The sequence below is a fragment of the Dryobates pubescens genome, chromosome 32 (assembly GCF_014839835.1).
Source record: "Dryobates pubescens isolate bDryPub1 chromosome 32, bDryPub1.pri, whole genome shotgun sequence".
Taxonomy (NCBI): Eukaryota; Metazoa; Chordata; class Aves; order Piciformes; family Picidae; genus Dryobates; species Dryobates pubescens.
This window is the reverse complement of record NC_071643.1, coordinates 6,529,042-6,540,432: the sequence shown is the minus strand read 5'-3', so window position 1 is coordinate 6,540,432 and position 11,391 is coordinate 6,529,042. Positions and strand designations below refer to the sequence as shown.

The following is an 11,391-nucleotide window of genomic DNA, read 5'->3' as shown; positions in this document are numbered from 1 at the left end:
AGCGCCCACGTCCGCCTGCACGTCGCTCCGCCCCCGGCTCCCATTCATCAAGGGGGGGGACGGTGTCGTCTTTTCAATTCATTTATCTGCAGGAATGATTGCCGCTATCAGTCTCGCGTTCACCGCCCGGCTGAGGAGGTGAAAGTTTCTCCCCAGGAAGATAAACCGCAAAAGACAATATTGTGCATGATTTGCGCCTTTTTTTGCAAAGCAGGGGAAAAAAAAAAAAAAAAAAAAAAAGGCCCCCCCAAAAAAATCGGGGAGAGTGTGGGGAAGCTCGAAGAGGAGAGAGAAACAACCTCTCGGCCACTTTGCAACATTCCTATAGCCAAAATAATCACTGAAGGAAGTTTCTTTTTTTTTTGTTTTGGTGTTTTTTTTTTTTCTTCTGCTCGTGTTGATCTCTCTGCGTTATTGTTATTTGCAGCCAGTTTATTTTTGAGCCCACCCAACCCCCCCCTCCCCACTTGAACCTCCCTGAAAAGTCAAAGCAGAGAGACAGTGAATATTTTTGGGGCACATTTTTATTATTATTATTTGCAACTGAGAAGATCTCTTCCCCTTTTCCGTACCAGCCTCTTTTTTTTTTTTTTTTTCCTCCCTTCTCTCCCCCCCTTTTTTTTTTCTTCTTCCCCCTGCGCTGATGCTGAAGGGGGTGTTTTTGATGTGGTTGCTTTGGTGGTGATCGTCGCTGACTTTCCAAAGAGGGTGTTTTCGCCGCTGCTGCTGCTGCTTCTCTCCGCGTTGTGTGTGTGCGCGCGTGCTTTTTTTTTGGTTGCTGCATCGACGCTGGGAAGATGCTTCTGGATGCTGGACCGCAGTATCCCGCCATAGGAGTCACTACCTTCGGATCCTCTCGCCACCACTCCACGGCCGATGTCACGGACAGAGAAGTGGGGCTGGGGATCAACCCCTTCGCCGACGGCATGGGCGCTTTCAAAATCAACCCCAGCACCCACGAACTGGCCTCGGCCGGCCAGACCGCCTTCACCTCGCAGGCTCCCGGCTACGCGGCGGCGGCCCTGGGGCACCACCACCACCCGACCCATGTCAGCTCCTACTCCAGCGCCGCCTTCAACTCCACCCGGGACTTTCTATTCCGCAACCGCGGCTTCGGGGAGGCGGCGGCCGCCAGCGCTCAGCACAGCCTCTTCGCCTCCGCCGCCGGCAGCTTCGCCGGACCCCACGGACACACGGATGCCGCCGGACATATACTTTTCCCGGGGCTGCACGAGCAAGCCACCAGCCACGCTTCGCCTAACGTGGTGAACGGGCAGATGCGCCTGGGCTTTTCGGGAGACATGTACGGCAGACCTGACCAGTACGGCCAGGTCACCAGCCCCCGCTCCGAGCACTACGCCTCGACCCAGCTGCACGGCTACGGCCACATGAACATGAACATGGCAGCTCACCACGGGGCAGGGGCCTTCTTTCGTTACATGAGGCAGCCCATCAAACAGGAACTCATCTGTAAGTGGATTGAGCCTGAGCAATTGTCAAATCCCAAAAAGTCCTGCAACAAAACTTTCAGCACGATGCACGAGCTGGTGACTCATGTCACAGTGGAGCACGTTGGAGGACCCGAGCAGTCCAATCACATATGTTTCTGGGAAGAATGTCCAAGAGAAGGGAAACCTTTCAAGGCCAAATACAAACTTGTAAATCACATCAGAGTCCACACAGGTGAAAAACCTTTCCCTTGCCCTTTCCCAGGCTGTGGCAAAGTCTTTGCCAGATCAGAGAATCTCAAAATACACAAAAGAACTCATACAGGTACAGTAACCTTCTCTGTAGCTTTTCTCTCTGTAAGTGGAAGCGCCGAGCGCCGGGGCCGATGGTGGGGGGGTGTCGGGGTGTGGGGGGGTTGGGAAGCCCGGCCGCTCCTTGACTGAAGGCCGGGCTGGAACGGGGCTATGGTCCAGAGACACCGATTTTTCCAGTCGAGGCAGGATCGGGGCTCTGCTGCAAAATGGGCTCGATCACAGCCACGCCAGCAGCAGCGGCAACAACAACAAAAAAAGAAAATTACCTTTGCCGAGACAGAATGGAAGAAAGGCAGGGTTTGCTGCTAGGATTGTTAGAGCAGGGGGGGTGGGGTGCATGTGTGTGGATAACAGCAGCAACCTGTCCTGTTTAAATTTATAGGTTTTAATTAATTGTTGTTCGGCAGTTTTGACTGTGGCATGATGAGAATTGTGCTAAATATCGCAGGCAGCTCATCCGTCTCCCTTCAGCAGTTCAGGGCTTGGTAAATATTTAATTCAGAAGAGTGATTTTAAATAAACCGAGCCGGGCGCGTTAGTGTGTTATTGTTGTGTGGAAGGCTCCGAGATCCCTAAGAACTTTTCCCCATAGCGGGATGTGGAAATGCAGCAGCCTCTGGCTGGGAGAGCTCTCTCCCACCCGCTCCCACCCCCGAGCGCCGAAAGCCAGCGCCGCTTTCCCCAGCGCTTTTGCAGAGGGGTGGTGGGGCTGCATTTTATTCCCTGCCGGGATAATTTTCGATAATGCAGGAAAATATAGAGGAGGGGGCTGGGGTTGGTGGGAGTGTAAAATATAACGGGAATAAGCTATAAAAATGGAAACTAGACACTGAGGATCGCGTGTAAATAGCACCACTCCTGCTCTCTCTCTCGGAGCGTTGCGAGGAGGGAGAAGTGCCCAGGGATGGAGCTGCAAATGAACTCGCCCTTCTCAATGGGAAAAAAAAGAGAAAAAAAGGAAGAAAGAAAGAAGTTATTTAGCTCCCCGCTCACACTCCTCCGAAACGAGCACTGAGCAGGGGTGACAGTAACGGAGGACAGAGAAGAGAAGCAGTGGGTTGTGATTTGAATATCGCCGAAGTTAGAAAGTTGCAAGTGTTTGAAATCGAGAGCTGGACCTCCAGTCCGACGGTGCGATGGGGACAATGAGCGATCCTGCTGACCCTGCTTAATCAGATTCATTTTCCCCCCACCCTCCCTTTCCCTCTGCAATAGGTGAAAAACCATTTAAGTGTGAGTTCGAGGGCTGTGACAGGCGCTTTGCGAACAGCAGTGACCGCAAAAAGCACATGCATGTGCACACTTCCGACAAGCCCTATCTCTGCAAAATGTGTGACAAGTCCTACACGCACCCCAGCTCCCTCAGAAAGCACATGAAGGTAATTGGAGGCTGCCTGATGTGCGGGGCTCGAACACCGCCGCGGGTCTGGCCGGGGAAAAGGCTGCGGGGACAGCGGGCTGGAGCGCTCTGGCCGTGGGGCGGCGGTTCCTGCGGGCGGAACGCGGCCCGCGGCCGGCTACGGGGCTGGCTGTGGGGCTAGGCGCTGCTGTGGCCCGGCCCAAGCGCCCGCCCAGGGTCCACCGGGGTGCGCCGCCCCTGCCCGGCCGCGATCAGTCCTGGCCCCTTGGGTAGGGCCTTCTATCGGTGCGTTTTGTCCGGGGAGGGGAGAGGGGGCAGTGCGAGGAGGCAGCCGGCGGGTGCTGCCCGGGCCTTCTTGGCCTGGCAGGGGCAGGGGCCTGGGGGGAGCCCCGCGGGAATGCTGGAGTGCTGGGTTCCGTTGTTTGGAGCACACTCAGCCGAAGGCGGCCGCCGCCAAGGCCTCTGTACTCCGCCGCTCTCTATTTCTGCTCGGGTTTTCTCTTGCAGGTCCATGAATCATCCTCGCAGGGGTCCCAGCCTTCTCCAGCCGCCAGCTCAGGCTACGAGTCCTCCACCCCTCCAACCATCGTGTCTCCATCCACAGAAAACCAGACTGCCAGCTCCTTATCCCCTTCCTCCTCCGCAGTCCACCACACGTCCAGCCACAGCACGCTTACATCAAATTTTAACGAATGGTACGTCTAAACCGCTAAAACAAAACAACAAAAAACACAAACCGAAACAAAACAAAAAAGCCCCAAGCGAGCAAACAAATACCCTATTTAAAGACTCCAAAAATAATGAACACTTTGAAATAAGAATTTAAATGAGCAAACAAAAATAAAATGCTGCCAGTAGACCCAGGACTGAGTAATATGAAGACTTCATTTAAAAAAAATGTTTTCTTCCTTTTTTTTACCTCTGTTTTTATTTCTCTTTCCACCTTTTTTTTTTCCCTCTTTCTCTTTTTTATTTTTTCCCCCCTTTTTGGACTGTACTGCTCTGTTCCAAGGCTTGGTAGGTGAAGGATTTAGTAGAATGCATAAGAAGACAAGGTTACCAGGGCAAATGCCAACTGTGTAGGGCTTTACTGGAAACCACTGATTAGAGATCTCCAACTGCATGTCTGCTCGGGCAGCGGCCTTCCCCCACATCCCCTCTTGTAAATACAGAATTAATAGCTTCAAAAACAAAACAAAAAAAAAATTGTACTGTTTGATTTTGTAAATAGGTATATCGCAAGTTGAATAAGGGGATATGTGGATTTGTGGTCTTTGCATATATGTGGGGGGAGGGGTGGGGGGCGGGAGCGGCGGCGGGGGGGGGGCAGAGGTGGTGGGGGGGGCAGAGGGAAGAGGTAGAAATTCAACTATTTGTACTGAATGGCAAGAATGTTCTAGTAAATGTGTACCAAAATGTGAATTACTTTGTATTATTACAGTCTAAACGTCGATCTAACAGAATATTATTGGTATTAATGTGCTTTTTTTGTATAAAGTGCAACATTTTGTCCCAAAGTCCAGTCTAAGTAGTGCAGTAAAATGTTGTTACACGTCCTGTCAAGAAATTCGTATAGTGAAAGCCTGGATCTGCGTGTCAAACTGTTACATTTGTTTATGTAAAGTGATATTAAAAAAAAAAGAAAAAAAAAAGAAAAAAAAGATATAAACTATATCTGTCCATTGCTTTTGGCAAATACAAGAACATAATGTATATAAATCCTAATTTCCATATTTATCCGCATGTAAAGGTCCGGTTATACATGTTACAAGATATTCAATATTTATGGCTAGAAGAATTGGTATGTAAAATTTAGTTTACAGAACTGTTTGGTAACATTTCGTACCTTATTAAAGATTCTTAAATCCCATGAATTGTGGTAGGAATTATTATTCGCTAAGTCAACCTGCTGCAACTCCAACTAGCTTTAGGATATTAGAATAAAACTGTCCCAGTTTTTCACTGCTTTCCATTATGTCATCACTAAAGCAGCGAAGGTGATATAAATGTGATAAATGAAAGGATCCCTGCTGGCATTACTATAGTGTGTAATTAGTATTTATATCAAAATTTATGAAACAAATTTTCGGCCGCAGTATAATTTAAATGACCTTTGCAGACATAGAATAACAACCATAAAAATAACAGAAATAGATTGCATATGCTACATAAATATTAATGTGGGGAGTTATTACATGAGAAGTGCTGCACTCCACTACTGCCCATGTATCTGCACAGGCTGGGTCTCTAAATTAATTCGGCTAACATATATTAGGAGATTTAAAACAGAGGAGATTTCGGTAGCTATTTTAATTTAAGGCATTTATGACCATAACTAATTCTCAGGCAGTGGATTCATGACTTCCATGGGCCTTTTACTCCAGGAAGTACAGCACTGTTTCATGCAAGCCGTTGTGGTTGTTGTTGCTGGGTGGGTTTTTTTGTTTGTTTGTTTTTGTGGGTTTTTTTTTTCCTTCCCTTGTCCTCCCCCCCTTCTTCTTTCCTTTATTTTTTCTCCTTTTTTTCTTTCTTCTTTTTTTTCTTTTTACTCATCATGATATTCCTTAAAACGTGTTGTTAATTTAAATCAATTACTTCTTATGTTATGTTATTATTATTACTATAATTTTGCCAGTGTTAATAGCTTTAAAAAAAATAATCTAGGGATAAGAATTATTTTATGTAATTTGATTATCTTTCTATCTCTTTTATTTATTTCTCATTTACTTAAGAAATTCGTTCCATTGGCTGGCGTTGATACAGTAAATTTGTAAATGAGAAGACAATATAAAAAATCTAAATTACTTGTGCTTAATGACTGTAGCAGAACGCCTTTTCTCTAAATCAGATTGTCTTCCTTGCAGTTTAGTTTGATAGATTTGCAAGCTGTACTGCTTCCACTAACTTAGCTACGGTTGTTGGAACTGTTGGGCTTTGTTCCTGGTTGTAGCTTGCATGATCGCCCCATTAAGCAGACAACATATCAACAGACAACACAAATCATGAGGTTGGCTAAAGCTGAGAGGGCCTGTGATATGTCATAGAGTGAATTGCATAAACTGACCTTCCAGTAGACTAAGATGACACTTTAACAGCTTCTTTAAAGAAATATTATGTGTACAGCGAGTCAATAGCCATATTAATCGCTCGTGGGGGAGGGGGTGCCGTGGAAGCCGGTCTCTGCTCAGATCCATGCGGGCGCTCCGCAGCCCTGGCTGTAACCCACCCACAGCACAGCCCGCCTACCTCACAGCAAAACCCCGCAAGTGCTTTGCTTTGTCCATTACATTTGGGGGTCTCCCCCCTTAAAAAAACAAAACAAAACCAAACCACCACCACCAAAACCAACCCAAACAAACAAAACCCCCAAAACAAGCAAGAAGTTTGCACTGCTAAGATGAAGCCCCACTCCTCCATCTCGGCATAGCCGGCTGCTCCCTGCAGCACCCGTGGGAAGGCTTCGCGTTAACTTTACTTTCCCCAAACTGCGGTTATTCCAAGAATAATGCCAGTTCCAGGGAGAAGAGCGCCACCTTGCAGGGACCGTGGAGACAGAGAAAGTTGGAGCCCTCTGGGACCTAGGCAGAAAGTGTTGGTACTTGAGGAAATGCAATTCACTGGTCAAAAGCGACAGGGGGAAAAAAAGTGTTTTATGCGCCGAAAATGTTACTCTTTGCGAGGCTTTCAGCTTAACTGTTCCGCCGACATGACAAGGCAGCGGTTAAAAAAAAAAACAAACAACAATCAAACCTGAGTGCAGCTAAAAAAAAAACAATATAAAATTGAACTATAGTAGACACAGCCTGAGCCATCCCACTGTAAAATAAACCCAGAGAAACGTGCGGGATTTAAGATATTTTAAAGATGCGTATTGCAAGTTTCTTTCAACTTGTGTAAAGTCCCTAGTGGTCGCTTAACACAGAGCTGTTACTTGTGTGGATTGGAGCACTTGGTTAATGAGCACTCTTTTAAACTTTTGGTCTGAGGGTTTTTTTTTTTTGCGCGTCCTACAGCAGAAAGAAATATTTTCGTAGTGTTGTTAGTTTTGTTTTTTGGTGGTCCCCCCCCCCATAATCTGGGATGGTGGTGGGGAACGGTACAATACTGGTTGATCGCCATTCCCTGTAATGTTCTGAATTTGAGACGATCGCTGGGGCTTGCAGTTGCTGATGCTGGTTTAAGTCCATGTCGTGGTTGTGCTGTTCGCTTGGCTCTGGAGAGGGGAGTAGTGCTTTGAAATCCTCGGCAGAAAGAGAGGTGATTTGCAGGCAGAGAGGTTGCGAGGCATCCCTCGGCTGTTTCTGCGCTATTTCAGTTCCTAAAGCAAACTTTCCTCCAGCAAAGCGCCCTGTGCGGGTTTACTTACAACGGCTTGTGGGGCGAAACAGGAACTCCGATTCTCCAGCCTGACGGGGGCCATGGTTTTCCTCCTAATGTCTGGCTCTTGAGACGCTGCCAGGGTACTTTTCCTGCGTGGGTTATTAGGTTTCGAAGTAGGCGGGAATTGCCTGCGAGGGATCGCGCCGAGCCCACGGCAGGCCGTGCCGGCAGTTCCGCGCCACTCCGTGCTGCTTGCTTCATGGCAACCAAAGAGCTAGGGCCCGACGTCCGCTGTCCTCAGGCTCCCGCCGCCGAGGGGGCGGCTTTGGAGCGACCCTCAGCAGCACGGCAGAGATCGAGGGGGACTGTCTGGGGTGTGTGTGCGGGAGCTGTGTGCACCGTCCCGTCTCGGGTGGTGTGCCCGCGGGGCGCACACAGCAGCCCCTGGCCGCGCTTGTGCTATTTGCAGCAGAAAGTTAAATGCAAAGCAATAATCGGGCTCTTCCACTTCCCCCTTGAAAGACTCGCCTTTCGGGTCGCTTTAATGGCTTGTGAATGATCGCCCGAGTTTTTTAAAAGGCGAGTCCGGCGTTCACGAGACAAAGTTCTCTTCTTTACAGAGGACAGTGTTTGGGATGGGAACATATGCTAAGCGCTAGCCTCGAGTGCTTATCGCCCTTGTTTTAGCCGTGAAGAAGTAGCAGTCCCTGGACTGATGCATCGGGATGTCTATTTACTGTTTTTCTGACCACGCTGATAAACGTGGCCAGAAAATGTTGTAAGTTTTCCAACGTCGAGAGCGCTTGTTCCTTTCGGGGCAACTTTTAAGCGAAGGAGATAGCGAGCCCGGGTGCGGGCCGTGTGGTGGGTTAGCAGAGAGCCCCCAAGAGCGCCCAGGTCGGCAGGATTCCCGGTGCGACCGGCGCGGAGCTGGAGCCCCTCTTTAAAGCCCACTTCCAACAGAAGAAGATCCCCTCTGGAAAAGGCTGCTGACACAGAGCAGAGTATTCCGAGGGTATTCCGAGCGACCTGGTGCTGAATGACTCGGTGTGGATTTTACCGCTAGAGCTCAGAGGGGGAAGAATTTGTAAGCGATGTCCGCATGAGAAGGATGTGCCGTTTACTGGACACGTTTTGTACCACCCTTATAAAATGTTCATGGACATATCCACACATACGCACCCCGCCCGCACTCGCACCACGTCTGTGTGCCCGCACACGGGTGTCCTGGCTCGTGCTCGCGGGTGGGAAGCTCCCTCCGCCCCTCACACACGTGCGCACCCTGCACCTCGAAATAAGAGACCGATCCCCGCCGCGCAACGCGGCGTCTCCTCGGGAAAGCAGCACGTTTGCCACCGAATGCGGCGATTCTGTCCTGAGCAGGGGTCTGGTAGCGGGGAAAGGGTGAGGACCTGTGGGAGGCCCGGCCTGGACCCGGCGCTGCCGTGCATCCTGGCTTGTGGAGCGGCTCCGCCGCACCGGAACTCCGCGCCTGGCCGCGGGGATCCCGTTGCGGGGATGGGCACTGCCTGTTCTACGGGTTTAATGCACAGGACACACAGTCGTTGCTGCGGATGCGCTCACGCTCAACGGAGTCAGAGTTCGTGTTAATGGTTTTATTACAGATTACATACGTATCTATCTATCTATCCATCTATCTACATAACTCCCCCTATATATTTGCACGTAAAGACAGAGCTGTATTTCTAGAAAGACCCACACTCACGTGTTTACATGGAGGTATATTTTTGGAGGCTCATGTAACCTGTATTATTAAATGCAAATGTCTATGTACGACGAATCGCATTTGTAACTAATGACTTTATTTTCCAGATTCACCCAGAGACGCAAATAGCTGAGATTCCTGTTTTGAACCAGCAGCAGAACAGTTTTCTTTAACTTGCTTTAACTCACGTACAAAAGTGGGTTCCGTTTCACCACAAAGAGGCTTCATTTTAGGGTGCATTTATATTAAAAACCTCCAAGGTTTTTATTTTGTATTAAAAAATGTATTTTTTCGTTGATAAAGTCTGGGTCAGATTTGGTTCATCTTCGATAACAAGAAACACGATCTTGCGAAGTGAAGGGGCTATTTTTATCATGCAGCTGGAAGCTGTCATCAATTCATAACATTTATTTCGGCTTTAGAACGATAGTATAAAATAGCATGAAGTTTCCAGATGACGCCCGTACTGTAGACAGGATTTTTCAAGTATAATAAATCAAATTAATTACCTTTTCGATATATAGGATCATACTACCTCTCTATGAAAGTGCTATTAAAAAAATTGCTCGGTGTGTGCATCTGTGCTAGTGCATGTGTTTACATCTCGGGACGCGAACAGGGAATTAGCTGTCTGGGGGTGGCTGGAATGAGGCAAGGCACATGATCAGCGGTGCGCACTCTCCCCCGCGTCCACAAATACCACTTTGCGAGATGTGGGGAACGCTTTGCTTAGCCAAAATCTGAAAGTTGTGTAATGGCACGAGTCAGGAATTAGGATACCTTCACATCCTTCTCACTTCCGAAAACCCCTTGAAGAAGTCGGCCAAAGGAAAAATAATGGAAGGACACCCCCCACTCCCTCCAGCAAGGGCCCTCCGCCCGCTGGGCCCATGTATTTGGCATTTGCTATCGCCTCTTTCGGGGGAAGGCCGGGGGACAGCGGGAAGGCACGGGGCTGCCGGGCTGGGGCCCGTTCCTAGATGTCGCGGCGGTGCGCGGGGGCGGTGTGTGCACCCCAGCGGCGGCCCCGGCGGCGCATGCGCGCCCGCGGCCCGGCTCCACGTGCTGTTGAATATTGATGACTCTCACCGCCTGCCCGCAACCGCGGAAGGTAACCGCGTCCGCTTCCGCGCCCGCGCGGGGGAGTTCCGCTGCCAGCCTGCCTCCGCACCCGCCGCTCCTCCATCCCAGCCGGGCCCGACCCGTCTGGGGCTGCTCCCGCCGTGCCGTCCCTCTGTGTGCGTCGGTGCACCCGGGAAGGCACTTTCCCTCTTCCCTCCCTTCCCGGCATGTTGGGCATACGCGACCTCCTTAATTTAGCGGGTGCTTTAGTAAATTAATGGTTCCCTCCACGCAACAATTCTCGGCCCCAGTGTCCGCCAGCCGAGTTGCTCTTCCTGGGGCTTATGTGGCAAAACGTGACGGGCGCAGTCGACAGAAAAGTACAGTCTCAGGGGAAGGGAGAAAGGTTCCTGTAATGGATTCCTTTCTGACTCGCTCCTTTTAGTAAAATCTCATTATACTCTATGGCCCATCATACTTTATTGCTGCTATATCGACATCGTATGATGGATCGGAGGAACAAACGCAGGGTCTTGGCATTTATTCCGTTTGTAGGCTGCAGGGTTGATTAAAAAAACAAACCAAAACAAAAAACAAATAGTAGTAATTCTCAGCACTCATTGTTCAGCGTCACAAAGTGATTTTAAAGCCTTTTGTACGGTGGCAAAATTACATCCCATGTTATCAGAAAGTGCTTCTCCATCTTGCTAATGAGGTGTGTTTTTCTTCCCCTCCAGAGCCCGGGAGGGAGTAGGCAGGGCAGAGGCAGGAGCCCTCGGATCTCGTCCCTGGCTGCTGGGCGCACTTGGGCGCTTTGCTTCGGCGCGGGTGCGGCCACGGCCGCGCAGGCTGGTCCGGTACCTCCGAAGTTCCCAGAAAGGCCCTTCCGGGCGGAGCGAAACTGGCTGGAAATCACCCAGCGAAAATTCCCTTTCTGCACCCTCTCTTTCCTTCCCCTCCGCCACAGTCCACACCTCTCCATCACCTTCTCTCTCCCCCTTGCCCGGTGCCACCGATAAACGCGCGCCCATGGGTGCATGCGTGCAAGGGCTGGGTTGTGCAAGCCCCTCCGAACAACACCTTGAGTGTCTGTGCCCCTCTCCCCGAACGGCTGAGGCTCCCCGCTCACCCCAGCCTGCTACAAAAGGCGACAATAAAGA

The 11,391-nt window shown here is 49.9% G+C and overlaps 1 protein-coding gene across 1 annotated transcript; it reads left to right on the top strand.

Moving 5' to 3' along the window:
• Positions 1-230: 230 nt before the first annotated feature.
• On the top strand, positions 231-4,021 carry LOC104296486 (zinc finger protein ZIC 1). The gene is made up of 3 exons (XM_009896289.2): positions 231-1,773; positions 2,979-3,142; positions 3,631-4,021. Exons 1-3 carry the CDS (start codon positions 798-800, stop codon positions 3,826-3,828), a joined length of 1,338 nt encoding a protein of 445 aa, XP_009894591.2. The 5' UTR covers positions 231-797; the 3' UTR covers positions 3,829-4,021.
• Positions 4,022-11,391: the final 7,370 nt, after the last annotated feature.

Bases quoted from the DNA above. Each gene is read 5' to 3' on its own strand.
- LOC104296486 (XM_009896289.2), top strand. From the start codon at position 798: ATGCTTCTGGATGCTGGACCGCAGTATCCCGCCATAGGAGTCACTACC. The intron at 1,774-2,978 runs GTACAGTAACCT...CCTCTGCAATAG, and splicing joins ACACAAAAGAACTCATACAG to GTGAAAAACCATTTAAGTGT. The intron at 3,143-3,630 runs GTAATTGGAGGC...TTTCTCTTGCAG, and splicing joins CCCTCAGAAAGCACATGAAG to GTCCATGAATCATCCTCGCA.